This window comes from Pyrgilauda ruficollis, unplaced genomic scaffold (assembly GCF_017590135.1).
Source record: "Pyrgilauda ruficollis isolate IOZ18807 unplaced genomic scaffold, ASM1759013v1 scaffold81, whole genome shotgun sequence".
Lineage (NCBI taxonomy): Eukaryota > Metazoa > Chordata > Aves > Passeriformes > Passeridae > Pyrgilauda > Pyrgilauda ruficollis.
In genome coordinates this window covers 894,260-909,336 of record NW_024530044.1, presented here as the reverse complement: position 1 = coordinate 909,336, position 15,077 = coordinate 894,260, and the positions used below count along the sequence as shown (strand labels likewise).

General features: G+C 41.7%; 1 protein-coding gene across 1 annotated transcript in view; it reads right to left on the bottom strand.

The window, feature by feature from the left end:
• Nucleotides 1-3,498: 3,498 nt before the first annotated feature.
• Nucleotides 3,499-15,077, bottom strand: part of COL3A1 (collagen type III alpha 1 chain) — a 48,444-nt gene continuing 36,865 nt past the window's right edge. The window contains exons 31-51 of the mRNA XM_041487620.1: nucleotides 14,962-15,069; nucleotides 14,404-14,457; nucleotides 13,412-13,465; nucleotides 13,249-13,302; nucleotides 12,590-12,643; nucleotides 12,268-12,375; nucleotides 12,050-12,103; nucleotides 11,499-11,552; nucleotides 10,728-10,889; nucleotides 10,500-10,607; nucleotides 9,565-9,672; nucleotides 9,157-9,210; nucleotides 8,916-9,023; nucleotides 8,235-8,288; nucleotides 8,019-8,126; nucleotides 6,831-6,884; nucleotides 6,493-6,600; nucleotides 5,579-5,861; nucleotides 4,897-5,084; nucleotides 4,482-4,724; nucleotides 3,499-3,834 (exon numbers count right to left, since the gene is read on the bottom strand). Of these exons, the coding sequence (XP_041343554.1) occupies nucleotides 3,688-3,834; nucleotides 4,482-4,724; nucleotides 4,897-5,084; nucleotides 5,579-5,861; nucleotides 6,493-6,600; nucleotides 6,831-6,884; nucleotides 8,019-8,126; nucleotides 8,235-8,288; nucleotides 8,916-9,023; nucleotides 9,157-9,210; nucleotides 9,565-9,672; nucleotides 10,500-10,607; nucleotides 10,728-10,889; nucleotides 11,499-11,552; nucleotides 12,050-12,103; nucleotides 12,268-12,375; nucleotides 12,590-12,643; nucleotides 13,249-13,302; nucleotides 13,412-13,465; nucleotides 14,404-14,457; nucleotides 14,962-15,069 (2,265 nt within the window). The 3' untranslated portion in view covers nucleotides 3,499-3,687. The remainder of the gene's footprint in view (nucleotides 3,835-4,481; nucleotides 4,725-4,896; nucleotides 5,085-5,578; nucleotides 5,862-6,492; nucleotides 6,601-6,830; nucleotides 6,885-8,018; nucleotides 8,127-8,234; nucleotides 8,289-8,915; nucleotides 9,024-9,156; nucleotides 9,211-9,564; nucleotides 9,673-10,499; nucleotides 10,608-10,727; nucleotides 10,890-11,498; nucleotides 11,553-12,049; nucleotides 12,104-12,267; nucleotides 12,376-12,589; nucleotides 12,644-13,248; nucleotides 13,303-13,411; nucleotides 13,466-14,403; nucleotides 14,458-14,961; nucleotides 15,070-15,077) is intronic.

Sequence of the window (15,077 nt, the reverse complement as noted above, 5' to 3'; positions counted from 1 at the left end):
GACAGAGAAACTGGGAATCCATAGATGTTGTCCAAATGGTGTGCTTATGCTAGAAAGAAAAAAAAAAATCTTGGATTATTGTGTCCAGTGCACCACAGTTTGCTTGCTGGGAGTTTAAAGGTTTTGTTGAAGGGTGTGATTTCAGTCAGGTGCCGCAGAGTTCAGAATGTCCACAAGGAGCCTGGTTGGGCAGAATTGCTGTCTGAGTACCAGAACATTTAGACTGTTTTTAGCCTGCCTGTTTTACCTGCTGTCAGGCTATTCAGAAATTCAGCTTGTGTTAAAATCAGAGGTAATGCTTCTTAATGTATGAAATAAATATGAAAGAACCATGAAGACTGTGATGAATTACAGCTGAGAACCACCCGTGTTAAACCCTGCCCCAAGGGAGAATTTGTGAGCACAAAGGGAACGCCTCGAACAACAGACCAGCTTTCTTGTGAAGCTGTTGTCAGTCCTGTGAGGAATTGGACAATATCTTTAGGAACAGCAAAAGAAATCTGCTTTTTGCAGAAGCCAATGAATGGGACACTGGGTGAGGAATGAATCACAGGTGTTTGTAATTTGTTTACAAGTAGGGTCTAATTAGATAGCAAAGCCCTTCTGCTGGAGAAGGGTTTGCTGCATTTCTGCCGTGTTTTGGAGTGGTTTAAACATAATCTCAATTTAAAAAGTGTAGAAAGGAGATGTTGAATAGTCCCCATGCCAAGGAGTCCAACAGAAGAAAAAGCTCTGGCGTCCTGCAAATGAGCTGCACCTTCAGGTGATGTGCTGTAAGTAATTGGAAAGGTGACATTTCAAGGCAATATTGAAACCTAAACCAGTGATACTTTCTTGGTATGATTCAGACAATTTTTTTTGGCAGGGTTTTGTTTGTTTGCATGTTTGGGGGCAGGGTTTGGTAGGTTGTATTTTTTCACTGGGGTATTTTTTGGCCTATTTTTTGAGCAGGGTTTTTTTTTGTTTGTTTGTTTTGGATTTTTGTTTTTGTATATTTGTGATTGTTATTGTTGATTTTTTCTTGTTTTGCCCAAGTAGTAGTGTGGTGATATAAAAGTACAGATATGTGACAGCCATGGTAGCCCAGTTAGTGGCTCTGGAAAAGAATGAAGGCTTTTATACCAAGTAAATGGTTTGTGGTGGTCTGTCTTGGTTATTTCTTTGTGTTTTCCACAAACGTTTCAGAAAATCAACTTTCATTAGTAGATATTATTAACTGAAGACTTGATGAGTGTTTGTGCTTCAGAAAGCCGCCCCCAAACCTTGAGTTTTAGGGTTGAGTCATTGTTCCCAGCCACCCAGCCAGCCCCTGTAGCACTGGGCATTGCAAAGGCTGTTTCCTTCTACCATGGGAATTAAGAACAGGTGTTTCCAATGCATTTTTTCCACCAGCCAGCATTCTTACCAGCTGCTTTTATAAAATGCCAATCAAAGGCTTCCTACCATGTAATTGATGTCAGATTAATATTATTTTGTACATGTAACTTGTATTTTCTGTAAACAGTAGTTTATTTTCACCATCAAATGAGGAGGTTTCCTGCAAGAGCCAGTACTTTTTATAAATTGTTGGCACTGTTGTTATATGTTGCATTAAGTACAGTTGTTCCTGAGGTGATGCTGCATTTGTGCTGTTTGGGTCTCCCCAGAGCCTCACTGTTTTCCTTCTGTGTCATCATGTCCAAATTTGCAGTGCCTTGGCTCAGTCCCACATCTGGTGAGATTTCTTAAAAAACAGCATTTCTTTGCTTGGCTTGGGCTAATCAGAAAGTATTCTCTGAGGATGCATAATCCATATTGTCAATGAGAACTTTTAAGAATTTGACTCTTTTTATTTTAATCCCTAATTTTTGTTAACTGATCTTGTTGTAGAGTATCTTTAATGGCCCTGGGCTGTGCAATAATGATGGAGGGACAGGATCTGGACTTTGCTCCATGGGAAAGGCTGAGTGGCATCTTTCAGCATTTGACTGTGGGAGAGCTTTCCTGGCCCGGGCTCCTTGGTGCTGTTTAGTTCCTTCTTCTGGCCTCAAGCTTAGGCACTGCCAACCTATTGTTGCTCCTTAAATGTTACTGTGGTCACTGTTGCTCCTTAAATTTTTGCTAAGATCTGGGGATGACTGAGTACAGCTCCATTGGCCATAAAAAGCTTTGTCAAACTGCTGGTGCTTCTGGCCTGCCCTGTGAGAGCCTTAAACCCTTTATTTAAGCTGCCCCCTGAGAGGCTGGTAGCCTGTGACTGCCTGGTTATTCACACTGAGGCAGGTTTCTTGGATTAGGGAAGGCTAAAATCTTCTATTTCCTCCAACCTGACCTGCCTTGGTGCATGGGCCCTGCTTTGGGTGATGCTGTCACATCTGAAACTCCCTGTGCTTGCAAATGTGAGCCACTGGATGCAGAGCAGTAGAAAAAGGAAGAAAGAGAAAATTTCATACTAGTACACCATAAACTGCATCCCTTAGGATTATCAGGGCTTCCTTCCAACAGAGGAACTGATCTTTGAAAAATCATAGTGGTACCAGAGTTGTGTCCTGCCTTGTACATTTGTTTGAACAAAGGCACAAAAGGTAAAATTAAAAAGGAAGTCAGTTTTATGAAACAACAAGAAATTTTATTAAGATATTTTATTATGTGTCTCTGTAAGGAATAGACCAACAACCATATAAAAGCTTACAAAGATGGTTAACCTTCAACACTATAAATGTGTTAACGTGACAGAAAAAATTCACAATTTTGCATCTTTATTGACTTTTACAGAGTGAAGGGAGAAAATTCTCAACTATGACATGCCAATGACGATCTTTGACAGGAGACATTTAAAATTGCTTTAAATCCTTTAACTTTTTGGTTTTTTGAGCAAGTCAATAACCCTGACTTGCAGAGTTAGGAGTGAAAAATAGATTAGCACCATCATATTAGTCTTTTACACTTCCCTAATTTTAGTGGTCTTGACCAGCAATGACAGGAAAGTAGAGAAGCACCTTTGACAACAGAATACAATCCAACAATAAAATTATGGTGACTACTGACATTAAGGTATTAAACTCTTAAGATAAACTGTACCTTTCACAGCTAATCAGTACAGAAATAAACAATTTTGTACCAAATGAATCCCCGGAATTGACCACTGGGTCCAATGCATTTTGATTGAATTGATTGATTTTTGGTTTGACTCATTAGACACATCCCAGTTTCTGTCCATGTTGAGGTAGTTGAAACAGGGAGGTCGTTCTAGCTTTATGGACTGCATCTTGAAAGAAGGGTAAACTTTGGTACTGGGAGCAATCAGTGCTTTGTAAATTGGCTAACATTCAACTAATAGAACACAGTGTTGTTTTATTAAGTGTTGAAGTTTTATTATAGCACCACGGAGACTTGTTTTGAAGATGGAATTCGGTAAAAAAAATAGAGCAAAAAAAAGCATTTTTACTGTATTTTGTGTAATAGCAAAAAAAAAAAAAAAAAAAAAAAAATTTTTTTTTTTTTTTTTTTTAAAAAAAAAAAAAAAAAAAAAAAAAAAAAAAAAAAACAAACCTTGATACCAAATTGATTTTTTTCCCCCAGAAATTTTGTTAATAAATAACTGGGATACAGATGGGCACCTGTACTAGCTGACAAGGCTGAAACAAAGGAGAACAGTTGGAGTGTGAATCTCTTTGCTGGGGTTTCAGAAAAAGCAGGATCTTTGATTTATAAGAAGCAGACTGGGCCAATGTCCACGCCAAATTCCTGATCAGGACCACCAATATCTAATGGTGCAATATCAACCACCGGCAGCCTCATGGTCTTGCGCGTCCTGTATTCGAAAACTGTTTTACCCCACTCACCAGTGTGTTTCTGTGAAGTTGAAGAGAAAAGAAAAAATTGTTAGAGGCACAAGTGCTGGCCTACATGGCGGTCATCCCACAGGATATCAGATTTCAGATTTCCTATTTCTGCAATAAGAAACCCTCTCAACTGCTTGCTGTGTCTGTGGAAATGACCCCAGAAGGGAGAACTCGTGGGCTGCGTTGGTGTTGTCCATTTGTTACTGAAAAGGCTGCAGGTGCTGGCAGGCCAGCACGCTCAGGGATGTTCCTGCTCCCCTCCAGTACTTTCTGCTGCAGGGAAGCAAGGCAGGATCTGCAAAATGTGCCCCTTCCATAACCACAGCCCATGGCTTCAACCAGCCAGCCTTGCTTTGGTATGACTAGTTCTAGAGTTGACAGGGGATGGATGAAAATTGGTGACTGTGACTTCCCTGAGAGTGACTCTAAAGCAAGGAGATATCTGTAAAGCACAGATTTAAATGGAAGTGCACCTCACTTCCTACAGTTGCTACAGGAATTGCACTTCTGATGTACAGAATCTAGGTTCCCCCTACTAGCTGCAGCTGTGTCCTTTCCTTACCCAGGCCATGCAAAGCTCTCTCTTCCTTTATTATGGGTCTACTCCTCTAGAGGGAATTATTTATTAACTACAGCACTAATTTCTTGTTTACTTACAGTGCAGCCATCTTCCAGAACAGCATATGTGAATTTGCTGTTTCCTTCAGCCTTGATCTCACTTTCTGTAGAGCTCATGAGTTTCAGAGCTTTTTTTACATTCCCACTGTCGTGGTCCATGTAGGCAATGCTGTTCTTGCAGTGGTAGGTGATGTTCTGGGAGGCACGGCTGGAGAGGATGCGCAGGAAGGCCAGCTGAACTTCAGAGACATCCTCTGGGAGCTCAGGATCTCCATAGCTGAACTGCAGAGTACCAACACAGGCAGAGTGTTCAATTGTGTCTAGGGTCAGTCCACATCAGGATTTTTTCACATACTAATTGTCTAATTCACAATAATTTCAGAATTATTTTTTAGTGTGTTGTGTACATTTTAAGCATGCACAATCTGGGCTGTTAACTGTGCTCATTTCTCACCTGGAAGCCTCCATTCATGGACTCTCCAAACCAAACGTGTTTCTTTCCACTGTTTGCACTGGTCCACCAGTTTTTCCTTGGCACAGTCCTGGGGTTAGCATTGAGGCAGGTCTCACCAGTTTCCATATTGCAGTAGACTTTAATAGCATCCATCTTGCAGCCTTGGTTAGGATCAACCCAGTATTCTCCTAGAGATAAGGGAAAATGTTAAGGGGTTTAATATATTTGGAGAAGAATCTAATTGCATGATGGTAAACCTTATTTCTATGCCAGATTTCTGAGCCAAATCAGGAAACATTAATTTTGACAGAAGAGGTGCCACAGAAAAAGAGATGATATGAAAAGATACTGAGTTCATGTGAATTGTGTAAGGGCAATGAAATTTGAAATGAATTTAGAACTTGTAATGGTTTTGTTTTCCCTAAAATTGTTTAAACATATGTTCACTTCTAAGGATACAATAAGTGGAGTTGAAGTCAAATATATATTCTGTGTAAATGCATAGTTAATTAATGTTTAAAATTGTTTTTACATTTATAATCTTTTTCATGACATTTGTTTAAAAAAAACCTCAAATTTTTATGGGAGATGTCTGCATTTAAATTCTCAAGTTAGAAAAACCAAAAAACCAAAACAATGTCCAAGACCTGCTACCATAGGTGAAAATAAAATCTAAACATACCACTCTTGAGCTCGGGATGGCAGAATTTCAGGTCTCGGCAGTTACGAGCTGGATTCTTCCGGGACCCATCAGGACTAATGATGTTTTCAATCTGGTTGTTAATTGATTTCATTGAAGAGATGATGTCACCCAGATTGATATCGTTTTCCTTGGGCTCATCTCGATATTCATACCCATAGGAAACTGGACCTTTCTCACCAGCACCCAGGGCAGCTACACCACCACCACAACATGGGCCAGGAGGTCCAGAAGGACCAGGAAGACCAGGCTGCCCTGGTGGACCCTAAAAAAATAGTGAACAGGTTAAAACTAAAAGTCTGTGTGGGACCTAGTCTTAAAAAATAGAGAATTCTTACACAAATATGTAGTTTACTTATTCATTAATTAAACAGATGTATAAACATCTGTTTAATATATTTTCCAGGCCTTTATTTTCTTAAAATGGTATTTTTTCCCCCCTCATTTTGTCAAGTTTGACCATCTTTATGTCTGGGCTTTGAGAAGGAACACTTTCCACTAAAATCCAGAGAATGACCTTTTCTTGGCTTTAGCAGGTGACTGTGATAGTGACACCTTTGCAGCTCTGGCCTGTCTAGAGCAGTCTAGGAACCCCATTCCATGGCTTCCCAGACCCAAAGGCAGCCTGTGCTCCACAGCCAGGAGGAGATCCCATTGTATGCAGAAAAGTCAGTGATCAGCTGAGACCAACACAGCACCCAGTGCACCAATAGTTACACCAAACTGCAAATGAGCTGCATGGTTCTGGATTTAGCCTTGGCAGCTTGAAAACCTCCTGCCACAAATCTTGTCCATTGGAATAGGGAGTTTCTAAGGGAGCTATTTAGAGTTGAGCATCCTATATTTCATGAATATTCCCAAAGATTTGCTTGTGAGATTTTGCACCATTTACTTACGGCAGGGCCGCTTTCGCCTCTGGTACCGCGGGGGCCAGGAGGACCAATTGGACCTGGGTAGCCACTGGTGCCATCTTTTCCAGGCGGCCCAGCTGGGCCTGGGGGACCCTAGAACAATGAAGAACACAAACAATATGGTCAAAATGGTTTATCAGATAATTCAGAAATACTTGGTGAGGTATTTCAAATATTTCTGTATGATTTATCAGGTGTTTTTTCTTTCTTCAGCTGCTGTCTGTTAAGATGGCCAATTAAAATTTATGTCTGTATCTAGGTATATATTAACTAAACAGTCTGAATTTTCCTTGCAGTTAGGCTAAGTAAGGACTTTTCCTTACCCTTGCACCTGAAGCTCCTGGACCTCCAATTGCACCTTGTGGACCCAGGGGACCCTAAGAAAAAAGGAAAAGTCAGTCGTACACCTCCTGGTAATATCTTGCAACTACCTGCATGTGCCTTAAATAAAGACATTGAACATGTCTTCAATATTATACAAAACACATCCTGATAAAAAGGTTATGTGAGAATGGTGGCCATTCTTTAATCAGAAAAAAGCATTGAATGCTCTCCATATAGAGATGTGCTATCCAAAACCCAAGAAAGCCAACTGACACCAATGAGCTTTGGATGAACTCTAATATTCATCAAAATACGTAGCTATAGGCAAAATGCTGCAGTTTTAATAATGTTAGCAGTAATGTTATTTAAATAATTTGACAAACATTGATGATTTCAAATACATTTACAAATTCATTCTGTGTGTGCACTGCAAAGAACTAAGCCATTTGTTTAAAAGTTATCTATCATCAAATGAGAATTTATCATTTTTTTTTCCTCATGTGCCATGTTAGACTCCAGGTTCTATTGTCTTGTTGAATAGGTTGGTACTGGTGCTATCTCTGGTGTGTTAATTGAGTGAGCTTTGGTTTCTTGATTCTCACTTGTATCACGAGGGGTATTTGTAGATTTTTTTTGGAATAAATCTCTTCTTAATCCTTTACTGGTCATAAAAGCCTATGGCATGCCTGTCTATTCTTGCCCTTTAATTCTCTTAGCTATGGTCAAATGGTAATTCATGTTCATGTAAAATTCAGTAGTTTACAATTTCCTGCCCATTTTGCCCCAGTATTACTTTCTACAAAAAATACATGGCAGAAGAGAGGCATTTGGACTCTGAGTAGCTTTAGTTGTCTATCTAGGATAGATTTCTAACAGACATAGGCATTCCAGCCCCTACTTCTTTCTTTCCTAATTAAATCAGGAACAGCCTGATTATATGATAAATGAATATATAAGAAGTTTTTATGGACAAGGTTATAGTAAACCCATCTTTACTTCCTAACAGCTTCTTCTGGATCTTTAGTTATACTTATGTCAGGTTGATTCAGGGAATCTGGATTTTGAAACATCTGACAATCAAATTTTCCTAGATTCCCATCAAATTAGCTAAGGTTAATTAGGTACCTGGAGCCTAAGCACAGAAACTAAGATCAGCTGGAATTCCCAACCCAATGCAAAATACTCACAGGAGGACCAGGGAGACCAGGGGTACCAGGAAACCCTCTGTGACCCTTTATGCCATTGCTGCCCCGTTCACCAGGTTCACCTTTATCACCACGAGGACCTTGAGGACCCTATAAGGGTAGATTTGCAATAAAAGGAAGATAGGAGATAAGAGCATTGCCCATGATAACAGGAAATAGTGAATGGATGACATCACAAATACTTTAGATATGACTTACAGCAGGACCACGAGCACCAGCAGGACCAGTAGAGCCAGGAGGGCCAGGTGGACCCTGTGACATGGTAAGAATGAGAAGGTGTGGATCACTTGGAACTGCTTAGCCCACCTCTTTATTTCCAGATGAGCTGCATGTTCACAGCCAGCAGGTGCTGGGAAACAAGGGGAAGCTCCACACACACTGGATTCAGCAATAATCCTGGCCAGGCCATTTTTGTGCCAATATCAGCCTTCCTTGGCTGCCTGTAGGCACTGATCTGTACAGGCACTACAGCCCTTCTTCCCTCTCTCAGTGAGGTGCTCAGTGCTCACTTTGCTGGTGTCAGCACTCCTGAGAAATAACTTGAGGGCTTCCAAAGTTACTCCCTTAGTTTAAATAAATAACACATTGCTTGTGCTGCATGAGCACCAGATGGGATGGAAATTACAACAGGGCCTGGTGGGATGATGTGCTTTTTGGCATCCTACAGAGTACATGAATTTTGAGCTTAATTTCTAAACATTGTCAGAACATGAACTCTGAGATGTCTTGCCCCTGGATATTCTTATAGAACTGGTCCTTAACGTCAAGAAACTCTGACAGTAACAAACTCTTCAAAACTTCCTCTCTATTCCTGCATGAAATGGACTTTGCGTAGGAAGGGTGTGCAAATAAACAGTAACCCATTTACTTTGGTCTTACCTGAAATCCTCTTTCCCCAGATTTTCCAGGTGCACCAGCATTACCTGCAGGACCAGGGTGGCCAGGGGGTCCTGGAGGGCCAGGAGAGCCACTTTCACCACGGTCACCCTGTAATAATTGTCATGTTTTATGGAGCCCAGGAGGTTCAAGAAACAGATTACACAGCATACAGATTACATATATTGCCATGTAGTTCTTGTCTCATCTATTGGGCAGTCTAAGGACACTGGTGATTTCTTACTTTGCCTCCTGGGGATCCATCACGTCCAGGCAAGCCATCCGAGCCAGGGTTACCCTGCAAAACAGAGTGGCACAGTTTGGTCACAAACTGCATGAGCAGTAGACAGCTTGTTTCCCAGTAAGCTTGAACAATGCTCATCAAAGAAAGAGTTTTCAAGAGGGAAGAGTTCCTGGAGGTGGAGTGGCTCCTAAAAGACCTGTAAGACTTGCATTATGTTGTAGGCAGCGCAGTTCCAAGCGAGACAGACGATGTCTGCAGGCTGAGAAGGGGATGGCAGGGACGGGAGACTACACCTTACTGGAGGGCAGAATCTGCCCACGCCCCTGCCTTGTGAACCTTAAAGCATATTTTCCCCCTGAAGCTCCCATTTGTAACTCACAAGCTAGCAGGGAAACCCCATCCACTCACATCTCTGCCAGGCTCTCCAGGTAAGCCTCTCTGTCCAATAGGACCTTGGGGACCAGGAGCACCGCGTTCTCCTGGGATACCATTGCTGCCTGGTTTGCCGTCTTCACCCTGAACAAAAAGAGAAAGGATTCCATTGCAGATAATGTTCTTAGGAGATACCAGTGTATTTTGCATCTTATTAACTATGCAGGGATTTTGAAGGAGACCTAATGAAGCGATGGGCCAGTGTGGCTTTCCTGGTTGTGAATACACAAAACAAGAGATAAAAACTTGGCCAAAATTGTTTCTTTTCATTGCTGGTAATATTCATGCAAGGCCATTGAATGTTAACTGACAACTAAGAAATAATAAAGAGGTATGCCTCTTCTCATGTGCCCAAAAAACAACGGCCAAAGCTGTTAACCAAAAAATGCTGGTTTATCACTATATTAGTGATAAAATACAAACCAAGCCTCACCCCATCTTTTCTGAAGGGAGGTGAAGGTACTTTTCTATTTGGGTCATACTATTTAAGCAAGAAATATATTGAGAATTAAGCAAGGGTAAACAGCCAGTGGTAGGTGAGACTATGACTTGGATCTTGTACCGAGGAGAGGTTACAGTCTCCTCCTCATGACCCTCCCAAAGTGTGTGAAGTGGCTAATATACTCCTGGATATATAATATATATAATATAATCTGAAAGAAAACTTTGCATCCCACAGCAGCTGAATACCAGACATTTTAAAGCCTGATCTTATGCATGTAAACACAAATAACTGTAAATTCTGTCATCTCTGAACTAGAAAGCATGAAACCCCCCAGCACCCCCAATACATTCATTACTTTTTGTGTCTCTAAGCTATTTTTAGCACTTTTTGCCTCTCTAGGCTAATTTCAGCAGCTGGGTCGGGGCTGTGTTGGGTTGAGGCTGTAGCTGCAGTGAAGGGCTCTCACCTTGGCCCCTGCCATCCCGGGTGGGCCGCTGGGGCCACGCAGGCCTGGCAGACCCGTGTTCCCCCGGCCGCCAACGATGCCTTGAGGACCTGGCTCACCTGGTGCCCCCTGTTTGAGAAAAGGTCACTTCAGTCACTGGGAACATCTTTAACATTCTTGGTAGCTTGTTCTGGACAGACAGAATCCCTATCTCCTGGTGGAACAGTCCCCGGCTGAAGGGACACTTACCCTTTCTCCTCGGGCTCCTGGGGGTCCTTTTTCTCCTGGTGCGCCAGGCTCGCCTCTGATTCCAGCAGGTCCTGGACCTCCAGGAGCACCAGAACTACCAGGGGGTCCAGGAGGCCCATCCTTGCCTGCAGGGCCTGCATTACCAGGGGGACCTGGACTACCCTGAAAAGAGTTTTAAGAAGGAAAGAAAGAGTGAGCTGCACACATGTACTGGCATTGGTCTCACGAAAGCCAGCCAGACCTGAGTCACTGCCTGAAGGCAGATTTAGGGTCCAGCCCTGTGCACCCAAATCTGATCTGGTGTGGTAAGAGAATCCTTCCATGTATCACTTTCACAGCTGGTATTTTTGATCCCTGCTGTCTGGATATACCCCTGCACATTTTGGATGCCCAGTGCCTGTAATGCATCCAATACAGGGTACACGTTCCTTACTGATGGCTCTACCACAGAAAATGGAAATAGGCCGCAGACCCTTCTGCTTTCTTGAATCACTCCTGCCATATGCCTTTGATGTGGTGTCTTGGACACGTGCAGAATGAAATGTCTTTCATTACGGTCTTAGCTGAGCCCATGAATGGAAAGAATTGCATTGACTCTAATGGTACCTTAACTAAAATCCTACTTTCTATTCCATACCATAGGGAGGAAGTTTTTTTTTCCCTGAAGTACAACCATCATATTCAGAATGTTTTTGCATAATATATTAATATATGTCTAAATGTATCCACAAAGTAAGACTAAAAAAAAGACTAAAAATGTAAACAACTTACATTGTTGCCAGGGGGACCGGGTAGACCTCGAGCACCAGGGAAACCAGCAGCACCCTAGAGGAGATCAATACTTGTTATTTCCTGAAGACTGGAAAACAGGAACAAATTGATTTTTACACACCTGCAGAGTTTAAATTATAGTAATGTTTTGTTTGAAACCTGAATTAAATGTCCTGAAATGGAACAAAAAGTCAATTTTTTTTTTTTTTTTTTTTTTTTTTTGCAAGAGGAGGTCACATATTCTCCTCAAACTTGAGTTAATGGGTTTTGAGATAGTTGGCAAAGATGGCAAGTAAATTAATAACTGTTGAGATAAGCCATTTTAGAGTTTTGGGTCATTGTGTCAAAAGCTATTTTGGCACCTTACTTATATAAAAATCAATGTAATCCAGATCACTAAAAACTTCTACTTTAACTACTCCTTCTAGAACACTTTAAATATTCTTGAACTGCCAATGCTATAGTCACTGAAGTTCTTATTTTTCGTTGACATCACATTTGTTATAATAAATAGAGGCATTTAGTAGTGACTAAGTTGGAGAGATACTCACAGGCCCACCAGGAGATCCACGGTCTCCTTTTATTCCTTGGGGACCAGGTGGACCCTACATGGAAGGAAGCAGATAAAGCAAAGGATTTGATAAAGATTAAAATTATAGGAAGTGTCAATAAGTTTTAGGCAGTTCATCTCCCTGCACTTGGGCCCACTGAGGCTGAGGGAGGGCTGAAGAAACCTCTTGGAAACACAGAAGGAACAGCACACACTTACTGGGGCACCAGGGCCACCCTGTGGACCAGCTGCTCCAGGGGGTCCGGCCTCTCCTCTTGCACCAGGGGGGCCTCTTTCTCCTTTCCCACCAGGTTCCCCATTTTGACCCTGTAGAAAAATTATAGTGTTATATTACCACTCAAAAAAGCAGAAGATACTGTGACAAGAAATGCTATCCAGGTACTTGTCTGAAGGGAATTTAAATATTAAATTGAGTGTGAATGCAGTTGAACTCTAGTGCCCTACCAGTGCAGGAGGAAAAGGACAAAACCATGTTGCTCTATGTGTGCCTGAATACAGGAAGAGTAGTGCAGACACTTACTGGGGCTCCAGGGAAGCCAGCAGGCCCAGGGAGACCTTGTTCTCCTCGTTCACCCTGTGGAAAACCACATGTCAGCAATGGAAGATGTTAGAAAGACAAACTTCACTTTAAAAGTTAGAGAATACTGCTGTTAAGGCTGCTGAAGTTTCTTTGTCTTATCAGCCTTTGGAGGAAAAACCCCAAACATCTGATCCAAAACAACTTTTGCTCCAATGTGCTAAACACAACTGTTCAGGAATTACCTGATAATTGTCTAAAATGTGGTAAACTTAACTCAGCTACACCTGTATGAACCCTGAGCACAATTCATGGTGTTCAACTGAGATCCCAGAGTGTTAAATATAAAAAATAAATACAAAAAAAGAGTATTTTTGAAAGTTTACTTAACTTTAAATCCAGATGGACATGACTGTTGCTCACACACCTGCCTTGCCCTGTCACCACAGCCCTCTGACCTCTTTGCAATGTTAAAAGCCCTGATTTTCTGAAGCCTTTAGCACTTATAAATCCCAAGAGTCAACAGGAGCTGAAAGTGCTTGGTTTATTTACAACCCAAGGCACATGTATTGCTGACAGGTTTGGTGCAGCGCTGATGCCTACAGCAGGCAAGAGTTACACAGGGAGAAAAGTTACACAGGGAGAAAAGTTCTGTCACTTACAGGACCTCCACGGGAACCCATCGGGCCAGGGGCACCTGCTGGGCCAGTCTCTCCCTGCAGGGAACAAGGCACAAGGATGGTCACGGGGTGTTTGTCTTCTTCCCCTGAGACAGCCACCCCTGGGACTCTTCACAGTACAAACCCCACTGTGAGGAGGCTTTACCTTATCTCCAGGTGGGCCAGCAGGACCAGGAGGGCCAATGGGACCTACGTTGCCCTAAACAATTGGAAAATGAGAAAATGATGTGTTTTGTATCAAAATATGACAATGTTAACTCTTCTGTTTTAATCAATAGTATTTATGTTTCAGTGTAAACAAATTGCCAAACATACTTAAACGAAGCAAGTGCCGAAGTGCATTTGCACACCACGTTTTGGAGTGATGCTCTGAAATCAGTGTGAGAGATCTCCAGCTGAGTGATTCCTTTTTTTTTCCCCCCCACCATCCAAGCTTTGTCCAAAACCACCTGAAATTAATAGGTCTCTTTCACTGGTATACAATAAAAGTGAGCTGTTGCCCTAATTTTCAGTTACATAGTTGATCCACGTTTCTTCAGCATCTCCTGACTAGCTCCCTGACTTATTTCTTTCTTGAAAATTTAATGTGTACCTTATAGCCTGAAATAATTTTTTTACATTTCCTCCAACTCAACCAAGCTGTATTTGTATATTTGTCATCCCTCATTACTTTCATGTATATACTGCCTGCAGGTAGTGATTTGCTAGATATATATATTTTTCAAGTGTCTGTTTTATGTGTATTTGCTATATAGATGTATAAATATATCATATTTAGTAACCTATAGGAATATTCTGTATGAGAATATTTACTATTGATGTCTTTTTGTGATTCATTATAACATCAGTCACATAGATTCTCTTTCATGTGGTTTCTTTCCCACTAAAACATTGTCCCAGTCAATTACAGTCTTTCTCCAAAAAATTCTATTACACTTACCCCAGGAGTGGTAATCACAAAAAACAATATTAGGGCTAATTTAATTTACAAACCCAGTTTTGCACTACTGGAATGAAACATAATGAGATTACAACTATAGCTGTTGTAGACAGTATTATTCACTGTGGTGTTGCTCCTGTTCTAAGAGCTGGCTGTGTAAAGCTGATGGATAAACTCTTGGATGTTTAAATACTCACTCTCTCTCCCCTTGCACCAGGAAGGCCATCAGCACCTTTACCACCAGGTTCTCCCTGGGAAGTTCAAGACATAAAAACCATGAGCAAAAAGGAAGCATGAGGAGATGAGCTTAAATGGGGGTAAGGATCTCATACTGAGGGTCTCACAGTAGCCAGGTTTCCTTAAAGAAACTGGGGATGATATTTTGCCCAGTATTCAGCATCAAATACTACATTCTTTGATGAGAAAAAAACCCAAATTGATTCAAAATGAAGTCCAGGCCAAACTGTCTGCCCATGGTATGAGCTATTCTCATCATTAATCAGATTCATTAGAACTGTTTTACTGTACTCATCCCCCAAGAGACCCAGTGCAGCAAAATATCTAACATGTATTAAACTGAGGGGAAAACCACATAGTTTTCAACATCTAGGACCCACATCCCCCTGTTAAATCAAGAGTACTGCTACACAGTCTGCACCTCTGATATCAGGCCAAAGTGAAGATGTGGACAAACCCAGTGCCTTGTGGGATACTAGCATCAAATCCACATAAAATCAAAAGTGTGCGTGTGTTACCCTCTCCCCTTTTGGTCCAGGGCTTCCAGAAGCTCCTCTTTCTCCTGGCATTCCCTGTAAGCCTGGCAGTCCTGTGCCTCCAGGGGGACCAGGTGGGCCAGGAGGACCCTAAGGAG